The sequence below is a fragment of the Oreochromis niloticus genome, linkage group LG20 (assembly GCF_001858045.2).
Source record: "Oreochromis niloticus isolate F11D_XX linkage group LG20, O_niloticus_UMD_NMBU, whole genome shotgun sequence".
Lineage (NCBI taxonomy): Eukaryota > Metazoa > Chordata > Actinopteri > Cichliformes > Cichlidae > Oreochromis > Oreochromis niloticus.
The window spans coordinates 6,102,828-6,126,881 of NC_031984.2; the positions used below are offsets into that span (position 1 = coordinate 6,102,828).

A 24,054-nucleotide genomic window follows, 5' to 3' on the forward strand; every position below is an offset into this window, starting at 1 on the left:
AACACTTAATAAATAGATATAGAATAAAACAAAGCACAATTCAATGTTATCTAAAAGCTTATTTATTTTGTTCAACAGTCTTTTCAGTACATTTCAGAATGTCATGGGTAGTAGGGTGAATTTCTGTTAAAAAAAACAAAAAGAAAGAAAGAAAAGAAATAAACAAACAAAAACGTGTTGCCAGTTTCTTTTGGGTGCTTTGAGCACCCCAGCAGAGACGTTAAAATTCTAGAGTCCAGAACCAAAAAAGAAAAGTGTCCAGCAACTTAATAATTCATGCACACACACCCTGACCGTCTTGTAAAAGCTGAACATAACTATTGCACATTAAATAGGGTAGTGCTACAAACGATTGCCTATGCACCCAGACATTGACATTTTACACAGGCTTACTATGATGAACTATGGAAGTTAAAAGTTCTTAGAAATGTTACCATCAATGAAGAGGAAACTAACACTATAACAAATCTTTTAAAATACTACAAGACAAATTTTCACCATATATTCTCAACAATACAGATTCATCTGACTAAAATTTACATTTCGAATAATGATTTATCCACTTCACCTTCATATTGTCCGACCAGGCCAAAATAAGATGGCCTGAATTGCTTCAAAGGTAAAACTCATCTGCTTTGGATAATCAATGTTGAGGGCATACAGAAGGCCAAAGAGGTGTGCCAGGGCAGTAGAGAGATCTGGAATGTTATGTAGCACGATGTCCCCTTCCAACACAACTGCATGTTCTCGCACAGACGTATCAGCATCGTCATCTTGTAGGATGGTGAGGATGGCAACTGATGCACCGTTCAACACTGGTTCCAAAATGTCAGTGTCCTGAAGAAAAGTAAAATATGAATTATTGAAAGCTAAGAAAAACTAAAGACAAAACAAATTTCAAAAGATTTTAACTTTAACCTCTATACCATGCTGGTCGTTTGACCCATGGAGGTTTTAAGAAGAAAAAGCTTATTTTCTTTTAATTAATGCCACCTTGTGAGTTTTGTACAAAAATAATTTTCTGCTATGGAACAACCACTAATAATGCCCAGCTGCTGCTCAGCAGAAAAAAAAAGGAGTGAGAGTTATGACAACTGCAATCCCCACTATAAAATTATCTGGACTGCACTGAGAAAGTGTACATTTCCATTTTGGATAAACTCATCCTTTAAAAACATCTCATAGCAATTAGTTTTACTTGCATTACTTTTTTGTACTTACTAAGCACTTCAGGAAAACCTCTGTTGCATCTTCTCTTGAGGAAAATGGGCAGGCCTCTCAGTGCCCGTTGGACACAGTGTTGGATGTCTAAAGAGTATTCAGTGGAAAACAAGAATTTCAATTAGTGAAGTAACATGGTGTACTATACACTATGCAAAATCAGAACTCTCATAGTAATGAAAGTAAAGCACAGGTCAGACCCAGCAACACGCAAAACGTACAACCCCCCCCCCCAAAAAAACAACAACAACAACACCATGTTAACAATTTTACTTTCGTTTTACAAATTAAATAAAATACTGCCAAATAAGAACAAAGCAATGACTCATGACATTCATTTTTACTGACATATCCACTGATGTGTTTTGTTTGAAGCCAACATCTTTTTCAGTTTCTGTTAAGAGAAAAGTATACTCTCTTCTAAAAATGTCAGATAAAGGAGCACTTCACTCACCTGTTCATCAAGTTTATCCAGGAGGTCTTCCATCTCCTCACCAAGAGCTCCCTTCTTAGACCAGTACAGTTTCAGCAGGCCAGGCACAACTTTGTCAAGGGATGCATTGAAGGTCCCCAGGAGGTCTTTGCTTGTGATCCGATGAAATTTTCAGATATCTAAACAATACATTCACCAAAATAGTGTCATTTATTCAGCACAGAAAATTCCTGGGTAGCTGTCTTGGACAGTCTGCACCATGTTATATGCCTGACTGTGTTATCAACAGCAAAACCTACTTCAAAAATCTCTCATGAATACGTCTTTTGCACAGGAATAGAAACACCCCCCCACAAAACCCAGTATCAATATGAAAATACATATTATGTTCTAAGTTGCACCAAAATATGTGACCAATCAGATTCTGTGACCTGCCTTAGTATTCTTTCCCTAACAATCTCAGACTATAGAAGTCCTATTTCTAGCACAAAAAGAAAAAAAATACATGCTAAGTCAAAATTATGAGATTGCCTTTCTGTTTCACAATTTCGATTTAGCATGGGGACTCTTGTACTGGCAGAAATGTTCAGGGTAAGGATTTCAATATAACACTGGCAAGGGCCTTGACTGGAGTGGTAGCACAAGATAATAAAGTTGGCCAATGCATTACCCCAGCAAATACCGTACTGCTTCAATATAAGTATAAATCATGCCCAATTTGAATAATAATTAAATTATAAATAAATTAGGACAGTCTTACCTCCTCAGAGGAAAACAGCGCAGGTCATCTCTCCTGGACCTCAGATACCATAGGCTGACACTCCACGACCTCTCTCCGCCTGAGAGAAAATGTTTGCAATAATGAAACATTTCAATATAATGTAGAAAAAAAAAAACAAAAAAAAAAGTTACGGATCGGACTCCCCGATCCTTACTGCGCATGTGCAAAGTCGGACCGTACAGATCGCGTCTACCCGTGGAATTGTACATAAAATCAATACTCCACCAACAAAAAGGCTCTCAAAACAATACAATACTTTCCACAGCTTTGAAGGATGGGTCAGGTGTATCCTTCGTGGCCCACCCTATGCCAGAATTCATAGCGCGGCCCAGCCGATTCTAGTTTCAAACAATGGCGGCAGCCACTTAGTTTTAATATTACTCTTATTACTCTTTCTGGGTCACAAAGTAAACTTTTAAGGTATTTTCAGGCGAGAATGTAGCTGTGTAAATTTCAAATATCTGCTCAGTTTATTAAGACAACACATTTTTGCAAAAATGCTTCTACGTTTTCGGAGACGTCTGTTACCACCAGCTTCGATAGCTAGCTGGGGATTCAAGGCTCGCTAGAGCAGCGAGAGCAGCGAACTCCTGGCATATCATTTTCAACCCCCCGCGCGGTCCTTCGCTAGCTTAAACATGATATATAAGTCCCTTAGATGACTTAAATATGTTATTGTTTGGCTTTTTTTCAGTGCTTTACTCGTTCCACCCTCCTGGGTCCTCAGGAGGATGCAGCCTAGCGCTTGTAGAAAATCCTAATAACAGATGTCGTTAGCTTACCTGCTAGGGCAAATGGCCGGCAGCTCCCGCACCTGTCCAAAAAATGGTCAAATAATACACTCCAACTTCAGACCAGGTAAAATCCGTAATGGTCGAAAAATTGTAATTTTCATCCAACTTTGGCCACGTTTGTTCAAAGTTTCTTAGCAGGTTTTCAGTTCAGAACACATCGACAAACCACTATCACACAGTCTGCTCAGACTCGTTTGGTCTAGTTCAGACTTATTCAGACCACGACGTGAGCCAGTCACCTACGGGGTTTCCCACCGGTTCCCAACTCGACTCAAAAAATCTACTCAAAAGTTGATAATCTTTGTTATGCTCGCTAGAAAATCTTAGTTAGGACAACAATGGAAGAAATTTGTTGGGCAGACATGCTATTTTAGGTTGTAAATGGAAAGTTTTATTTCTAAGTCAGTTTAATTTGAAAACTTTACTCAAATCAACAATTATTAGTTATCGTTTTTACAGTGCACTTGCTGAGCTTTCCTTACCTTTGACAATCTCTCATCTTCCCACTTGTGGGTCTTTTTTCTGATATATTTTGTCTTTAAGAGTAAAGTTATTATTATTTTTGTACCTTTAGCTAGCACACAGATGGTCTATGGTCCAGACCGCACAGAAAGAAGTTGTGTGGTGGTTCTTAACCTACTGGAAACATTGGATTTGAAATCACCTGGTATTTCAAAAAAGGTAGTGAGCACCCTCTAGTGGTGCCATGTACACAAATAAATCATGATGACATTTGTTTCTTACTAAGCTTCTTCTGCCTGGAAGCATCTGGGTGCTTGCAGCTCAGGATGTAGATCAATAATTAAATATCTAATAATTGGGAGTTTGGTGGTTCAATTCCCAGCTTCTTCAGTCATGCTGACTACATGCTGAAGTATCTTTGGGCAAGTTACTGAGCCGTAAGTTGCTCCTGATGCAGTCAGTGGAGTGTGAATGTTACATAGAGCACTAACATGCAGACAAATGTGTTTTTAGTTACTTTTAGAATAAAACAAATGTTATTTCCTTTGTTTTTGACTGGATTTAGTTACATATTTTTTATTTGGTCCTTCCTATAAGTCCATAGATAAATTATAAGTTTATAATACAAGTTTATAAGTTCATTTCCTTTCCTTTGATTTTATTCCGTTTTTTTAACATCATAGTCCCAAATAATAATTATATTACTATATTTTATATTAGTTGGTTCATTTGTGAGTAGTTATCACAACAACTTAACCATTTTAACTCATTTTTTCCTTTTAGCTTTTTGTTCTTAGTATATCTTTCCTATCCATCTCATTCGAGTTGTTTTAAAGCATGCATGACCTAGCACACACAGACAATATGTAATTTAGATTTGATATCTCTGTGAGTGTAGGTTTGGTTCTGGTCCCTGGATTGATGCTGTGGTACGTCAAATCTTCATGTGTGAACACGCCAGAGCACTTCACTTAGAGAGCACCTAAGAAAAGAATACAGATTTAAGAAGAAATGGCAGAATACATGAAACGCAGATCGGTAATGATAAGATAAAGCAAAAGATGATGATGTGGTGTCGCGAATGAGAAATAACTGGGGACGGTTACTAAAATAGTGACAACGCCACCTGGGGGAGGACGTTACACCCCCAGGAAAGATTTCTCTAGCCCATGAAAGAATAGCACTGGCTACCAAAGCCCACAGACTCGTTATTTAATGGCAGAGGTGAGACAAAGGAAGTTTACAATTCAAAAGTTTATTAAGAGAAACTACTAAAACATACAACTATAAGATCAAAAAGGCACCTAGGGTAGCAGGGGTGAGACAGTAAAATAATTAATTAAAACACTTTATTAACAAACGATGATTAAAACAACATACTCCCTACCACAATGCTACCCTAAACAATAAGCACAACATGTTAAAGGAACAACTAGACAAAATGGTGGAGACCGGCCACTTGAGGAGGCAACCTACAAGGAGGAGTGCCCAAGGGTGCCACCAATTACTCACCCGTGTGATTTCACTGCAACTCACTCACACTAAACTCTAAATGGTGCAATCGGCCTATGCCCGGTGTGTACACTCGCATGCATCGGGGAGGGGATTCCACCTCACGTGCCTAGCCTCTGAACAAGCGGCCGCACCTCCACTAAAGCAATAAAAGAAAAGATAAGACGTTAAACAATTCAGTAAAAGATCCACATAAAACCAACACATCCGAAATCACTGTTCATTAAAAGTAGTGCATAACAAACGAAACGGCATCTGACAAGACAGCAGCAGTATAATGTACACCTGCAACAAAAGAGGGAAACAGTAGTCAAAAGTCCACCCTACTATGCCACGGTATGATAAACACAAAGGTCGCACTTACCACTCTCTAAAGGGCAATTCTGAGTAGCTTTCCTTAAGAGATATGCAGTGCTGGACTGCCTAATGCGCGCAGCCACCTTGGATTGCCAAAACTGCCAAATGCCTTCTCTCAGTAGTGAAGCACAGCTGTTTCTTATAGCCGGGTAATTGTCGGCTGGGAAGGTGTGGATGTCAGTGGTGCGTTTATGGACATCATGTAACATCCTAACCCAGAATCTACTTCACTACAATGACATGGATCAGTCATTACACAACTGGATTCATTTCATTCCACTGGCTCCTCAACAGTTGCAAAAACAGTCCAATTACTGCTCTGATCAAAAGACAGCAGTGTAACATTTATGAAAAAAAAATAGTTATGATTAGATGTACCTAATAAACTGGATCCAGAATGTGTGTGCATTACCAGCAAATCTGAGTATCATAATTACCTGGGTGACAGAGATCCATCAGAAAAGGATAGCAACTAACAGAAAAGGGAACGTTAAGTTGGTATCACTCTACTGTGTTTATATAGAAAAGTTTGAATAGCTTGATTCTTTTTATATATATATCAGTATCAACATATATGTTATACTTAGTCCTGAACCGTCCAACATATTATTGACATAAAATCTGAACAATTTATTGTAAATTTATTGTAAAATACAAATTTAAAAGACTTTTCCCTCTCCAGTACACCTTTCTTCTCTACAGGCAGCTCCACAATTCTTTCATAGGGTTGGCCATATGGGGGCCACCAAATACAGAATTTCCAGTTTTATTATGCTGTTGTCAAATACAGGTTACTTGAAAAATATGGCAAAAATGGGAGAAAGAAAAGAATTATATGTCAACTTAATTTCCTGCTATTAAAGTCGATATCAGTGAAAATGGATAAATATGAAAACCAAATAAGATTTTGAAATCTATGATAATTTGCTTTAAATAACGATTTAATGTTTCAACTCATTGTAGGGTGTTTTTGTCTCTCCTGTGCTCACGTTTATTTAACTTATTACCATCACAGGACAGTTTTGGCAGGAGGGCCAGCAAATTTTGAGGTGGTGGCCGGTGCCACCTTGGTGCACCCTGTTTACAATTAAAGAAGAAACTTTTATATCTTTAACCGTCAACAGTTTATTGGGAAAAATTATTTCACAACTTTCATCTTTGTGTCTAAGAACTGAGAAATGACTATTCCCATTTTTACCTGATTCACTATAAAGAACTGAACTGAAAGATCACGCCACTTACACTGTTTTAAGTTCTAAGTGGCAATGCTTTAGTCATCTGAGCTTTCAACTCCATCTGGCTGGGGACATGTGGCAGTGGTGTAAACTGAAGACATTTCTACAGGAGGTGGAAATGTCTCCTCTCTGATCTCTTCATACAGCTGGCTGTCCTGAAGGAGGAGAAGAAACCACCTGACTGATACAAACTAAGCAATAATGAAAGTCATGTCTCATACTTCCTAAAACTTACATCTATGATGCTGGAGTAGATATTTTCCACTGGAGGTCCTGAAAACATAAAGTTCAGAAAATAAACATCTTGCAGTACGTAGAACCTGAGGAACCAAACACTGTAAAATATGAGGAACTAAATCTGAAGAACTGAAATAAGGTCAGGTCAGTGACATAAATATCGAAATGACTAGCAACTATTAACTAAATAGTAACTACGAGTAGTTACTGCTGTAATCAGTCACTGTTCTTAGTTATAAATGAACATCTGGTGCTTTGGTTACATACAGGGAAGAATACATTGAACTTTAAATGTACATTTGGTGTGACTGATAAGCCACACCTGATTTAATTGATGCAAAATAGTCTATGTAACATCTGTGCAGATGTATATTGGTGGCTTTGCCTCACCTTAGTAAACTGTGAGTGTGTGTGTGTGTGTGTGTGTGTGTGTGTGTGTGTGTGTGTGTGTGTGTGTGTGTGTGTGTGTGTGTGTGTGTTATGGAAGACAGGTTTGACTTCTGTGTACACAATTTAAAAGAAAGTTATAGCTTCATAGATGAATAGTATCTTTTTAAAAAGTGTTCTTTAGTCTTACACTAAACACTTGGTACATACAAATCTGTCCCACTGAAAGTTATTTTTGTAAACAGTCTCCATAAAGTATATTTCTAGATTTTACTGCAAAAACTAGGTTTTAGGTTGGGGATAGTCTCCAAAACAGGATAATGCATCCATAAAGTCCTTTAAAAATATTAAAAAATGCTTTAAAATTCATTTTTTGTACTCTCACTTTTGGGTTTAGTGGCCCTCCTCTTGCAGAAAATCAGCAAAGCTGCTGATAAGAAGGCGCTCAGGACAATCACAACCAGACCCATGTATAGCAGCAGATCTACAGGAGTTGAACAGAACAGACTTAATTTATTTAGTTTAAATACAGTATGTGGCTGTGGGCCAGTTCATTTAGCCACAGTGTTATATGAATTCATGTGCTTGCATGTTCACAGTAAGCAGGTATTTTCCTTATTCATTCAGCACCAACACATACAACAGCTCATTAGGTAGAGAGAAATGTTCACTTAATATTACTTAAAGCATAGTTGCTCATACATGTCCACCTTAAGATGAAAACTATAAAGATAAGATTTGTTTCGGTTTTAGGCATGATTATCTACTGCTGTGCTTCCTCATTTTAATTAAAGTATTCATTAATACCTACAGTTCATATGAGGCTTTTTGTGTGCTATAACTGCTGTACTCACAATTGTAAAACTAGAAAGATTAGAAGATTAGAAGTACTGCACTTTTTCTACTTGTACGTTATTTCAACTTAATGTCTTTTTACTTCTAACACAGTTATTCCTTTGTGGGTATGTGACACATTCTTATAAACTCATGTGTAATTTAAATAGACCCATCTACATACATGCAAATATATAAATGTACCTGAACTTGCAGGTTGTGTGGGAAAGTGTTGGAAAGCTTCAGTGGAGGATGATGTAACAGTGGAGTTTGAACTCTGTGGTGTCATCTTCATCGTTGGTGTGGAGGCTGATGGGACAAATGCTTATGTTGAAAAAGGTTTCAGAATTAAATTTAGTGTTGAAACACTTCATCAATAATGCTATCAAGCTATCAATAATGAATAATGCAGCTAGTTGACTGACAGGTAAACTGGAGGTTCATAAATATTCTTTTAGTGAAAAAGTCCAAGAAAGTAACAGTTTGAGCTTCACAGCAGAACTGATATAACTGCATTTGTACAGTTGATATAATATACAAAGGTAATTTGAATAAGGTGTCAGTAAGTACTTGGACAGGTATGAACAAACATTTTCATGACATTCAGTAGAAACTCACCTTCTTTGACAGAGATCTGAAATTCATAGTTTGAATTAAAAAAATCTACACCCACTCTGCCCAAAGAGCACCTGTACACTCCCGAGTCAGACACTTCCAGCTTTGTGATGCTCACATACATAACTGTCTTAGTTTCGAGAAATCTTCCTTCTTTATACTCAATGCTGTATCTGCCTCGTTGAGCTGTGTCCTCCGTTGTTTCAATGAGAATTTTTCCTTGTTCACATTTTTCCTTACAGAAGAGCCTCAAGCTTCCAGACAAAGAAAATAAACAGCCAACTGTGATGTTTCCTCCCTCCCTTTCTGCATGGATGGGAATTTCTGCAGTAGCAAGATCAGCGTTTCCATCCTGAAGTGCTTCTGAAAATACAAACAATCAGTAATTACTACATGCCCAAAATAATTTGAAACACTTTTATAAATTAAATTGAAGACCAGAAAATATTTAAGCTAACAGATCAAACATTTTCAACTTCAGTTAAATTCACTACATTTTTATTGATTTTCAATTTGCAAACATGAAACTCCATGATTCTTCCTGACATCAACACAAACCACTGGCTGATGAAAACTCAGAAACGTATGAAAAAAAAGCTTGAAAGCTGGACTTTTATATGTTTCTGATTAAATCTTCTTCTGCTTTCTTTGCATGTGAAATGGAGGTTGTGGATGTGTTGCTTAACATCCGAAGATTTCTGTTAACACATTCATGTTGTGCTTTTTAAAACAAAGAAAAATAATAGATTGATCCCTCATAAGATCTAAATGAAGATGAGTTCAACAAACAAGGAAACAACTCTCTAAGATTATTTTTTTTTATATCCTGTTTATTTGCTGAAGCAGTGAGGCTGACGCAATACCAGTCTGCACTTCTAACTCTTTATACCAGAAAAGGCATCAAAAATATTTTAAATAAGAAATTTTAAAAAAGAAAAACATTTGGGTAATTCAACAAAGATGAAACTATGATTAAAAGGCCAATTTCTAAAGAGAGATCTATGGTGAAACTAAAAATATATCTATAAAAAATATTTTTGTGCTAAGAACTTATTTTCTTCATAAGTTTTTATTTTCAAGCAGTTAAATTGTGCTGTTGGTGAGTAGGGATGGGTACCGGTATCCGGTGCCATAAAATAAAGGGTAGTAACCAGACCGAAAAGCAGCGCACATTTCGGTGCTTTATTTCGGTGCTTTTTTTTTCTTGAGATGTCATACACTTTGGATTCTAGCCAATCATTTTACCTTTCCAAGGATAGTAGGCGGGCCCAGGTACGTAAGTTCTTTTAGAGCAGAGCTACAGATTAAAAATGCCCAAGGCGAAGCGATCAAAAGTCTTGCTGTACTTCAGAGCAAAAGATGCAAACTCAGCAGCCTGCAACAAGTGCTTTAAGCTGATACTGTGCAAAGGAGGTGACACCTCGAATCTGATGCAACACCTGGCGATGCATAGCATTTTTTTAAAAGCTGAGAAATGCACCATATTTAATAGCTTGCTGCAAGACCTCACACCGAGCACATCTACAGCTAAATATGAGAGGTTTTAGGAAAAAGTTTGTGTTTTCCATTGTTTAAGCACCGGTTCCAACCAAAGGAGGTATGTTGTATCAACAGAAAAGGCTAACTTGGTTATCATTTTGCAGAAAAAAAGAGACCGCTAAAAATAAAAACATAAGAGGTTTTTGGACGAAGTTTATGTTCTCCATTCTTTAAGCACCGGTTCGAGCACTGTTTAAGCACCAGCACCGTTTCCAAAGTACCGGTTTGGCACCGGTATCAGATAAAACCTAAACGATACCCATCCCTATTGGTGAGCTATGTGTGGAAGGTCACTTCCACACATAGGGAGGGAATGTGTGTATTCATGATCGTTTATGTTAATGAGAGTGTGGGGAGTGAGTTGGAGGGCGGGGTGGGGTGGGCTGCTTTTAACCATGTAAAGCACTTTGTGCTACTTTTTTTTTTGTATGAAAAGTGCTTTATAAATAAAGATTGATTGATTGATTGATTGATTGATTGATTGATTGATTGATTGATTGATTGATTGATTGATTGATTGAACCACAAACAGTGATATTGTCTTTTGTAACAAAACCAGGATAATTTACTATTCACACAGGGTTTTTACCGCTCAGGAATTTGACACAGGAAGAAACCTTAAGTTGAATCTAAAGGTTAACTACGTTGGCACATTAGAAAAAGTGTGTAGGTTTGGTGGCAGAGAAGGTCAACGAGGTTACACACAGATGAACGAGGAAGAAGAGTTGGCGGTTTAAACTTTCGTAAGAGAGATGACCTACAGTACTGAGACACAGAGACTAGAATGATTTCAGAATCTGCCAAGTTGTGCAGATGAAGTTTAAGATGAGCATGGGCAGTTTCTAAAGTCTCTAAACTAGGAACCATCTTAACAACTTCCTCAAACACTATTCAGCTGAATTACAGTCAAAATCTTGTCTTCTGTGTTCTTTTGCAAGAACACTAGATTGTACACTGTGCCTAACAGTCGCAGGTAAGTACTCATGATTGCATATGCCTTTGTTCTGCAAGGAGATCTTACCTGTCATGAGTAAACCAGTCTTCCATACTTGCCTGTTTTTTTTTAGCATGCTTTTCTTTTTGTACTTTCACTTCCTGTTGGACCATCTCCTGTGTTCCTGCACACTGCACAAAATTAACACTAACCCTGCACAAACATTAGTGTCACACATTGTGAATACCCACTTGTGGTTGCAACGTGCCTTAGGTTGTCCCAAGGTTGTGCAGGGGGATCTTACCTGTGATGGGTTCACCAGCTTCCATACTTGCCTATGAATGAAAGGCATTTAAGTTGAGTTCTCATCATGCACCACCTCGCTGCCAGTCAGAGCCAGCTTTGTAAAGTGTTCTTCTCCACTTTAAAATTTTCCTTACTTTTAGGCCTTGAAAGTGTAATTAGTGATTTATTAAGCTTATTTGGTCTCAACTGTGCCTAACATGCTGTGTAGCAGGTTATGTTCCAGATTACAGATCAACAGGTATGAAATCATCACATACTGACCAAATAGATCCCTGGAAAATAGCATCTCCATTCCTGGAAGATCCCTCAGTCTCTGTGTGGACAGCAGGAGGTTGTAAAGGTTTCCGGTGGGAAGCAATTGTTAGGAGTAAGGTGTACATTATAGACACAAATGTCTAATCAGGGAAATGTGCAGGACAAGCTGACGCTAGTAGACAATTGTGTCTATTTTCTACCACTTTCACATGATTATCAGTAAGAAACATATAGTCTTAGAGGAAACTTTATTTTTTCCTGTTGGTTCCAAATATAATAATGTAATAATGTAAAGAACTGAAGCTTAATAAGAAAGACAAAATTTCAAAAGCAACTCTAAATCTTTTTTCTTTTCTAGGAAAAAATTATTTCATCAACACATCGTTTAACATCTGAATGTCACATCCCCTCCCTGGATGTCACTTCCACCAGAATGTCAAGGCTCGATGACATCACTGCTGGAAGAACGTATTAACCATATGATTTCATTGGAAAAATACACTGTGAGATTATTATCCTATCTTATACCACCTTATACTTGTAATCAAAGAATTGTTAAATCATTATACGGCTATAGACCACATTATGCCTTGGATTAAAGATTGTGAAATCATTACACTGTTTTAAGATGCATTATACTGCTGAGTTATAAGAAATGCTGTTTGTGTAGAATCATGGCCTTCCTTTTCTGATTAGAAAGAACAAAACATACTGAACAGGAAGCCAAGGTGGTAACTTAGGCTGACTGAGAGAGAGAAAGAATGTGGATGTTTAGGTTTCATGACTTTGGAGGGGGGCCGAAGCTATAACAATGTGAGAAACGGTCAGACACTTCGAGATTTTGCCGGACACCCTCCTGTGCAAATCTCCAGTCCGGACGTAATGCTCAAAGTGTTGTATGGAATAAAGAGATTGTTGATTGAGCATTAAACACCGAGTGTTGTTCTTCCTTCAGCCCAAAGATCAAAGAATCGGGATATTTAACAACACAAATAAACAAACAGTATCAAACAGTTTCACCTGCTTTTTTTAATTTCATTTTTACATTTTGTGTAATTTATTGTAGATGAAGATAAGAAAATGCAGTAAAGTCACACATGTATGTGCCAGTCACATTCAAAAACACATGTGCATCTAGACGGTATACTCAATCAAAACACTGTCAGCATGACCAAAAAAAAAACAAAAACAGACTCACATGGATAACATGCAACTCTTGTTATATTCACTGTTTTTATTAAGCAAAGTAGTCAGATATTTGTGTTAGTTAAGCCACTTAGCACTCATTTATAAATTATTTAAGCATAAAAATGCTACTAAGTCAAGGGATGAACTGCTGTTGTGTCTCTGTTTCGTGCATTTATTTTTTAAATAATTCAGTTGAAGCATGGTTGAAAAGCAATGTCTGACTTTCACTGGTTAAGATTTATAGAATTTTTTATTTATTATTACTTTTGTCAGATTGAAGTTATTTCTGTGACCATTGTGAGTTTTTCTTTCATTGACCGAAGGGTACCAACAATTTTGTCCACGTCTGTAGGTGAATGTACAAAAAATGCCAATGATGGCACAGTTTGACAGACATAAAATAGTAATTTTGTAGCAACGAGGTGATTCCTAAAAACTTATTGGCTGAAACATGCCACTTTTCTTAAAAAACTATGAAAAATTACATGTTTCAACAAAAAAAGAGGAGGCAGGGAAACTACTTGGGAAGGCTTAGGCAGTTTACAGGTCAGGAAAGAGGTACAACGGTGAGTGCTTACAGCCATCTGTGAAACACAGTAGAGGTGGAGATTAAGACTACTTAAAGAGAAAGCCTGCTTAAGAGGCTGTGCTGAAGAAAGCTTCATGTGTATTGAGGGTGAAAAATCTTTTTTTTAGGTTATAAGATATCATTGCTTTCAGCATGTCAGACTAATTTTCTTTAATGATATTATTGGATGATTAGCATTAAGCATTTACAAGAATAAAGTATAATCAGTAAGCTCTGTATTTTGTCTTTTTTTGGCAAATGAATTATACTCTCAATAAGAATGAAGGGTGATAGAGAAAGTCTACCACTGACCTTTCTTATGTTGTGTGTTGAGGAGCAGGTATGCCATATACTGTATAAATCTGTGCTAAAATCCAACAAGCCTACACAGAACTGTGTTGCAGTGGACTAAGGACGGTGTAGGGACTTTAATGGGTTGTTTCGTATGCACATACTAGCGTTTATTCTAAAAGAAAGAAGAAAGAAAAACAACTAAACAGTTAATTATAATTTTTCAAGAAATATGCTCTGCAGACTAAGCTCAATTAATGAGAAGAGAGCTGTAACCTTAAATTCAGTAGTCTCGGTGTCATTAAAAACTGATGATGTGGATGGGGAACTAATACGATTCAATGAAAAGTGAGGAGGAAGTAACCTGAAAGGAGTAAATCTCAGCTGAGATGTAAACTTCATCTCAAGATTAATTTATGTAAATAGCAACAGTAAAAGCAGCAGGTACAGAAGGGCTGTGAAAGAGAAAATTATTCAATGCAATAACACTTCATCAAACATAGTATTTCCATGTTGGTAAGATAAACTCTCCAGCTGCTAAAATTTACCATCACATATGACACCGGCGTCTTCATTGTGGGCGCAGTTGTGATATCCAAACCCTGAGTGGCGACACTCAAACAGGTTGGATTCCCTGCCTGTACATGACACATCATCCATCCAGATGGGCCCTCTGCCTTGTCCAAATCGTGCATTAGTTGATGCTGAGAGGACCCCACCACAGCCCAGTTGCCTACATACCACCTGAGCATCCTCCAGGCCCCAAGAATCATCACACACTGTCCCCCACTGGCCTCTGTGAAAGATCTCCACCCTGCCAGAGCAGGAACCGTAAGCCCTATTTACCAGGCGAACCACCCCCTTTACTCCTGTGTTGTTATCCACTGATGTTGAACCAGTGACATCTACCGGGGTGGATGGAGAGGTCTGTGGTATTGAAGCAGGTGTGGAATAAGGAGATCCAGATTCTGTTTATAATTGAAGAAGAGACACAAATCAATTATAATACTGTGCTGATGCTGAAGGAATTTTGTCAAAAACAGTTTGAGAACAAGATTTAAAAATGTAACTTGTTAGCGTGTATTCATATTTAAAATGTATCAATTCAGAGACAAATTTGAGATTACACATTTGAATTTTAACAGTTGAGTTTTAACAGTTTTATGTTCTATTGCGAATTAAAGACATTTGTTGTACTGCCACAGAGAAACCCTCCCAACAAAAACTCAAATAAAAAGTCTTTAGATTATCTTGATCTTATTAAATATTCACCATGAATGTGTTAATTGAAGAGGCAATAATGGAAACATCAGCATAACATAAACTTAAATAAAACAGAAGCTTTGCTTGTTGGTACAGCCTCTATCTTAATCCCACAGTTTTTCCATTAACACTGAAAATTCTCCCACCCTTCCCTCCCCTCAGGTTCAGAGTTTGGGTGTCATAATTGATAATAGTCTTTCATTCCAGTCTCACATTAATTACATAACCCGGTCTGCATACTTCCACTTACGTAATATTAACCAACTCCGTCCCTTCCTTACTCCCCATGCTGCCTCCATCCTTGTCCATAGTCTTATTACGTCACGTATTGATTACTGCAATTCCCTCTTATTTGGTCTCCCTAAAAGGTCCCTTCATAAACTCCAACTTCTTCAAAATTCTGCAGCTCGGGTCATAACCCATACTCCGTCAAGAGCTCATATTACCCCAGTTCTTCAGCAGCTTCACTGGTTGCCCATAGAAGCCAGAATAAACTTTAAAATCTTACTTCTCACATACAAGTATCCATAAATCTGCTCCTTCCTATTTGTGTGACCTGCTTCATATCACCACTGTTTCCTGCCCTCTCAGATCCTCATCTGCTATTCATCTTACTGTTCCGTCCGCATATCTTATGACTATGGGGAACAGAGCCTTCAGTCGCTCTGCTCCTCGCCTCCGGAACTCTCTTCCTCCAGCCATAAGAAATGTAGACTCTCTTCCTGTATTTAAGTCACAGCTCAAAACACATCTGTTCAAACTGGCTTATTCGCTTTAGTGTTGATTTTATCTGTTGTCAAGTTCTGTTTTGCAATTTTAACTTATTTTATGTATTTTATGACTATTGCTCCTTTTATTAATTTTGTTCTTTTGTAAGGTGACCTTGGGTTTTTGAAAGCCGCCCTCAAATAAAATGTAAAATGCTGTAGTTAAATTAATAATAATGGACAGCCTGTTGGGCCTAGGTTATTGACCAAAGAAGCATTTTTTTGTTTTTCAATAATAACTGATGGCTCCAAATTTCATGACTGTAACTAAAATGCAGTGATTGTGTTGTTTCACCGAAATATTTCATGAGGGCCAACAAAATCATGGAAGATTCAACCAAGTTTTATGAATATTCAAGTTTTCCTTCTCCCTTAACAATAACTTTGTATTTCGTGGTGAACTGTCTGCCACCAGAGGAGATCATTATATAACCACACCCATAGTTTTTGCATTAGGGGGAAATCAACGTCATTTTTCTGACCACATTTGAGATGGATGTAGTCAGCTTCTGAGGAGGAGTAGGCCAAAGTATATAACATGGCCTTACATCTAGGTGGCGCTCTAACGATTGATAAATATTGATGTTTAATGGCAAAATATTTGATATAACAAAACCTGTGGCTAGCAGACTTTAATGTCAATCAAACATACAAGATTTCTATTATTGCATAATAAACCTTGAACCACGGACACAGATTAAAAAAATGGGACCTCAGTGTCTCCACCTTCTCAAATTTACCTTCACAGACGACACCGGCGTCTTCATTGTGGCCACAGTTGTGAGATCCAAACCCTGAGTGGCGACACTCAAACAGGTTGGATTCCCTGCCTGTGCATGACACATCATCCATCCAGATGGGCCCTCTGCCTGCACCAAATCGTGCATTAGTTGATGCTGAGAGGACCCTACCACAGCCCAGTTGCCTACATACCACCTGAGCATCCTCCAGGCCCCAAGAATCATCACACACTGTCCCCCACTGGCCTCTGTGGAAGATCTCCACCCTGCCAGAGCAGAAGCCGTAACCCCTATTTACCAGGCGAACCGCCCCCTCAACTCCTGTGTTGTTATCCACTGCTGTTGAACCAGTGACATCTACCGGGGTGGATGGAGAGGTCTGTGGTATTGAAGCAGGTGTGGAATAAGGAGATCCAGATTCTGTTTATAATTGAAGAAGAAATACAAATCAATTATAATACTGCGCTGATGCTGAAGGAAATTTGTTAAAAACAGTTTGAGAACAAGATTTTAAAAATGAACTTGTTAGCGTGTATTCATATTTAAAATGTATCCATTAAGAGACAAATTTGAGATTACACATTTGAATTTTAACAGTTTTATGTTCTATTGCGAAATAAAGACATTTGTTGTACTGCCACAGAGAAACCCTCCCAACAAAAACTCAAATAAAAATTCTTTAGATGAAACGAATGACAGATTATCTTGATCTCATTAAATATTCACCATGAATGTGTTAATTGAAGAGGCAATAATGGAAACATCAGTATAATATAAACTTAAATTAATAATGGTGGACGTCCTCCTGGGTCTAAGTTATTGCCCAAAGAAGCATTTTTTTGTTTTTCAATTATAACTGATGGCTCCAAATTTCATGACTGTAACTAAATTGCAGTGATTGGGTTGTTTCACTGAAATATTTCATGAGGGCCAACAGTTATGAATATTATGAATATTCAAGTTTTCCTTCTCCCTTAAAAATAGCTTCATATTTCATGGTGAATTGTCTGCCACCGGAGGACATCATTATATGAATACTCATAATTTTTGCATTCAGGGAAAATCAAGGTCTTTTTCTGACCACATTTGACATGGATGTAGTCAGCTTCTGAGGAGGAGTATGCTAAAGTATATAACATGATATGTTATTATTGTTGTTATGTTATTGTATAATAATCTTTGCAGCATGGACACAGAGGAAAACAGTGGGACCTCAGTGTGTCCACCTTCTGGAATTTACCTTCACATATGACACCGGCGTCTTCATTGTGGCCACAGTTGTGATATCCAAACCCTGAGTGGCGACACTCAAACAGGTTGGATTCCCAGCCTGTGCATGTCACATCATCCATCCAGATGGGCCCTCTGCCTGCACCAAATTGTGTATTAGTTGGTATGGAGAGGACCCTACCACAGCCCAGTTGCCTACATACCACCTGAGCATCCTCCAGGCCCCAAGAATCATCACACACTGTCCCCCACTGGCCTCTGTGGAAGATCTCCACCCTGCCAGAGCAGGAGCCGTAACTGTTGTTTACCAGGCGGACCGCCCCCTCAACTCCTGTGCTGTTGTCCACTGCTGTTGAACCAGTGACATTAACCTGAAAAGCTGGAGAGGTCTGTGTTCTTGAAGCAGGTGTGGAATAAGGAAATCCAGGGTCTGTTTACAATTAACAAAGAAAATGATAATAGTGCAGTTGTGCTAATGAAATTTTGCGATAAAGAATTTGATAACAAGATTTTAAAAAATTAATTTGTTAGCTTGTCATCATATTTGAAATTTAAACATATTGAGACAAATTTGACATCACACATTTGAGTTTTAACAGCTTTATGTGCTATTGACACACAAAGACATTTGACGTACTGCCACAGAGAAACTCTACCAGCAAATCTCAAATAAAAAGTCTGTAGATGAAATGAATGAAAGATTATCTTATTTTATTTAATGTTTAGCAGGAATTTGTTATTGCAATGGGCAATAATGGAAACATCAGTATATTATCAACTTGGAGTGCTACTTGACTGTAACTAAAATGCAGAGATTGGGTTGTTTTAATGAAATATTTCAACAGAATCATGGAAGTTTCAACCAAGTTTTAAGAATATTCAAGTTTTCCTCCTCCCTTAACAATTACTTCATGTTTCGTGGTGACTTGTCGGCCACCAGAGGGCATCATTATATGAAAACCGACAATTTTTGCATTCAGAGGAAATCAAGGTCATTTTTCTGACCATATTTGAGATGGATGTAGTCAGCTTCTGAGCAGGAGTATGCTAAAGTATATAACATAATATGTTCTCTTACATCTAATTGGCGCTCTAACAATTGATAAATATTGATGTTTAATGAGAAAAAATATTTAATATAACAACACATGTGGGTAGCAGACTTTAATGTAAATAAAACATATAATATTTCTATTATTGTATAATAAACTTTGCAGCATAGACACAGAGTAAAAAAATGGGACCTCAGTGTCTCCACCTTCTCAAATTTACCTTCACAGATGACACCAGCATCTTCACTGTGGCTGCAGTCGTGAGATCCAAACCCTGAGTGGCGACACTCAAACAGGTTGGATTCCCAGCCTGTGCATCGCACATCATCCATCCAGATGGATCCTCTGCCCGCTCCAAATTTTGCATTAGTTGGTGCAGAGAGGACCCTACCACAGCCCAGCTGCCTACATACCACCTGAGCATCCTCCAGACCCCAAGAATCATCACACACTGTCCCCCACTGCCCACTGTGGAAGATCTCCACCCTGCCAGAGCAGGAGCCATGTCCTCCATTAACCAAGCGGACATTCCCTTGAGATTCTGTGATAAAGGGGAATACATACAAAAAACTAAAGAAATGCAAGAAAACAATAATAATTTTGGAATTAGCTCCTATAAACAGGTAGATTAACATTGCAAATTACCCAATTCAAACTCCACTTTCCTTCAACTTTAAATATTTAACAAAACTGAAGCATTCAATGTCGAAGAGCCTGTAGGTAAAATATTTTAGTGTAAAGTGAATATAAATGTGTAATAGTTGGTCACTGAAAACCTCTCACTAAAAATGTTATCAGGGACAAAAGTCAAATAGGTAGAAACTTGAGTCCATCCACCTTCTCAAATTTACCTTCACAGATGACACCAGCATCTTCACTGTGGCCGCAGTTGTGAGATCCAAACCCTGAGTGGCGACACTCAAACAGGTTGGATTCCCTGCCTGTGCATGACACATCATCCATCCAGATGGGTCCTCTGCCTTGTCCAAATCGTGCATTAGTTGATGCTGAGAGGACCCCACCACAGCCCAGTTGCCTACATACCACCTGAGCATCCTCCAGGCCCCAAGAATCATCACACACTGTCCCCCACTGGCCTCTGTGGAAGATCTCCACCCTGCCAGAGCAGGAGCCGTAAGCCCTATTTACCAGGCGGACCGCCCACTCAACTGCTGTGCTGTTGTCCACTGCTGTTGAACCAGTGACATTAACCTGAAAAGCTGGAGAGGTCTGTGGTATTGAAGCAGGTGTGGAATAAGGAAATCCAGGGTCTGTTTACAATTAACAAAGAAATACACATAAATAATAATAACAGTACAGCTGTGCTGAAGGAATTTTGTTAAAAACAGTTTGAAAACAAAATTTTTTAATTAATTTGTTAGCGTGTATTCATATTTAAAATGTATCAATTCAGAGACAAATTTGAGATTACACATTTGAGTTTATCAGTTTTATGTGGTATTGCGAAATAAAGACATTTGTTGTACTGCCACAGAGAAACCCTCCCAGCAAAACTCAAATAAAAAGTCTTTCGATGAAACAAATGAAAGATTATCTTGATCTCATTAAATATTCACCATGAATGTGTTAATTGAAGAGGCAATAATGGAAACATCAGTATAATATAAACTTAAATTAATAAAGGTGGACGTCCTCCTGGGTCTAAGTTATTGCCCAAAGAAGCATTTTTTTGTTTTTCAATAATAACTGATGGCTCCAAATTTCATGACTGTAACTAAATTGCAGTGATTGGGTTGTTTCACTGAAATATTTCATGAGGGCCAACAGTTATGAATATTATGAATATTCAAGTTTTCCTTCTCCCTTAAAAATAGCTTCATATTTCGTGGTGAATTGTCTGCCACCGGAGGACATCATTATATGAATACTCATAATTTTTGCATTCAGGGAAAATCAAGGTCTTTTTCTGACCACATTTGACATGGATGTAGTCAGCTTCTGAGGAGGAGTATGCTAAAGTATATAACATGATATGTTATTATTGTTGTTATGTTATTGTATAATAATCTTTGCAGCATGGACACAGAGGAAAACAGTGGGACCTCAGTGTGTCCACCTTCTGGAATTTACCTTCACATATGACACCGGCGTCTTCATTGTGGCCACAGTTGTGAGATCCAAACCCTGAGTGGCGACACTCAAACAGGTTGGATTCCCAGCCTGTGCATGTCACATCATCCATCCAGATGGGTCCTGTGCCCTGTCCAAATTGTGTATTAGTTGGTATGGAGAGGACCCTACCACAGCCCAGTTGCCTACATACCACCTGAGCATCCTCCAGGCCCCAAGAATCATCACACACTGTCCCCCACTGGCCTCTGTGGAAGATCTCCACCCTGCCAGAGCAGGAGCCGTAACTGTTGTTTACCAGGCGGACCTCCCCCTCAACTCCTGTGCTGTTGTCCACTGCTGTTGAACCAGTGACATTAACCTGAAAAGCTGGAGAGGTCTGTGTTCTTGAAGCAGGTGTGGAATAAGGAAATCCAGGGTCTGTTTACAATTAACAAAGAAAATGATAATAGTGCAGTTGTGCTAATGAAATTTTGCGATAAAGAATTTGATAACAAGATTTAAAAAATTAATTTGTTAGCTTGTCATCATATTTGAAATTTAAACATATTGAGACAAATTTGACATCACACATTTGAGTTTTAACAGCTTTATGTGCTATTGACACACAAAGACATTTGACGTACTGCCACAGAGAAACTCTACCAGCAAATCTCAAATAAAAAGTCTGTAGATGAAATGAATGAAAGATTATCTTATTTAATGTTTAGCAGGAATTTGTTATTGCTAGGGGCAATAATGGAAACATCAGTATATTATCAACTTGGAGTGCTACTTGACTGTAACTAAAATGCAGAGATTGGGTTGTTTTAATGAAATATTTCAACAGAATCATGGAAGTTTCAACCAAGTTTTAAGAATATTCAAGTTTTCCTCCTCCCTTAACAATTACTTCATGTTTCGTGGTGACTTGTCGGCCACCAGAGGGCATCATTATATGAAAACCGACAATTTTTGCATTCAGAGGAAATCAAGGTAATTTTTCTGACCATATTTGAGATGGATGTAGTCAGCTTCTGAGCAGGAGTATGCTAAAGTATATAACATAATATGTTCTCTTACATCTAATTGGCGCTCTAACAATTGATAAATATTGATGTTTAATGAGAAAAAATATTTAATATAACAACACATGTGGGTAGCAGACTTTAATGTAAATAAAACATATAATATTTCTATTATTGTATATTAAACTTTGCAGCATAGACACAGAGTAAAAAAATGGGACCTCAGTGTCTCCACCTTCTCAAATTTACCTTCACAGATGACACCAGCATCTTCACTGTGGCCGCAGTCGTGAGATCCAAACCCTGAGTGGCGACACTCAAACAGGTTGGATTCCCGGCCTGTGCATCTCACATCATCCATCCAGATGGGCCCTCTGCCCGCTCCAAATTTTGCATTAGTTGGTGCAGAGAGGACCCTACCACAGCCCAGCTGCCTACATACCACCTGAGCATCCTCCAGGCCCCAAGAATCATCACACACTGTCCCCCACTGGCCTCTGTGGAAGATCTCCACCCTGCCAGAGCAGGAGCCATGTCCTCCATTAACCAAGCGAACATTCCCTTGAGATTCTGTGATAAAGGGGAATACATACAAAAAACTAAAGAAATGCAAGAAAACAATAATAATTTTGGAATTAGCCCCTATAAACAGGTAGATTAACATTGCAAATTACCCAATTCAAACTCCACTTTCCTTCAACTTTAAATATTTAACAAAACTGAAGCATTCAATGTCGAAGAGCCTGTAGGTAAAATATTTTAGTGTAAAGTGAATATAAATGTGTAATAGTTGGTCACTGAAAACCTCTCACTAAAAATTTTATCAGGGACAAAAGTCAAATAGGTAGAAACTTGAGTCCATCCACCTTCTCAAATTTACCTTCACAGATGACACCAGCATCTTCACTGTGGCCGCAGTTGTGAGATCCAAACCCTGAGTGGCGACACTCAAACAGGTTGGATTCCCTGCCTGTGCATGACACATCATCCATCCAGATGGGTCCTCTGCCTTGTCCAAATCGTGCATTAGTTGATGCTGAGAGGACCCCACCACAGCCCAGTTGCCTACATACCACCTGAGCATCCTCCAGGCCCCAAGAATCATCACACACTGTCCCCCACTGGCCTCTGTGGAAGATCTCCACCCTGCCAGAGCAGGAACCGTAAGCCCTATTTACCAGGCGGACCGCCCACTCAACTGCTGTGCTGTTGTCCACTGCTGTTGAACCAGTGACATTAACCTGAAAAGCTGGAGAGGTCTGTGGTATTGAAGCAGGTGTGGAATAAGGAAATCCAGGGTCTGTTTACAATTAACAAAGAAAATGATAATAGTGCAGTTGTGCTAATGAAATTTTGCGATAAAGAATTTGATAACAAGATTTTAAAAAATTAATTTGTTAGCTTGTCATCATATTTGAAATTTAAACATATTGAGACAAATTTGACATCACACATTTGAGTTTTAACAGCTTTATGTGCTATTGACACACAAAGACATTTGACGTACTGCCACAGAGAAACTCTACCAGCAAATCTCAAATAAAAAGTCTGTAGATGAAATGAATGAAAGAGTATCTTATTTTATTTAATGTTTAGCAGGAATTTGTTATTGCTAAGGGCAATAATGGAAACATCAGTATATTATCAACTTGGAGTGCTACTTGACTGTAACTAAAATGCAGAGATTGGGTTGTTTTAATGAAATATTTCAACAGAATCATGGAAGTTTCAACCAAGTTTTAAGAATATTCAAGTTTTCCTCCTCCCTTAACAATTACTTCATGTTTCGTGGTGACTTGTCGGCCACCAGAGGGCATCATTATATGAAAACCGACAATTTTTGCATTCAGAGGAAATCAAGGTCATTTTTCTGACCACATTTGAGATGGATGTAGTCAGCTTCTGAGCAGGAGTATGCTAAAGTATATAACATAATATGTTCTCTTACATCTAAT

The 24,054-nt window shown here is 38.2% G+C and overlaps 1 protein-coding gene across 1 annotated transcript in view; it reads right to left on the reverse strand.

Moving 5' to 3' along the window:
• LOC102079644 (deleted in malignant brain tumors 1 protein) overlaps positions 1–24,054 on the reverse strand; it is a 75,774-nt gene that overhangs the window by 34,745 nt on the left and 16,975 nt on the right. The window contains exons 10-14 of the mRNA XM_025901437.1: positions 22,980–23,399; positions 22,349–22,669; positions 21,093–21,512; positions 19,853–20,272; positions 19,222–19,542 (exon numbers count right to left, since the gene is read on the reverse strand). Of these exons, the coding sequence (XP_025757222.1) occupies positions 19,222–19,542; positions 19,853–20,272; positions 21,093–21,512; positions 22,349–22,669; positions 22,980–23,399 (1,902 nt within the window). The remainder of the gene's footprint in view (positions 1–19,221; positions 19,543–19,852; positions 20,273–21,092; positions 21,513–22,348; positions 22,670–22,979; positions 23,400–24,054) is intronic.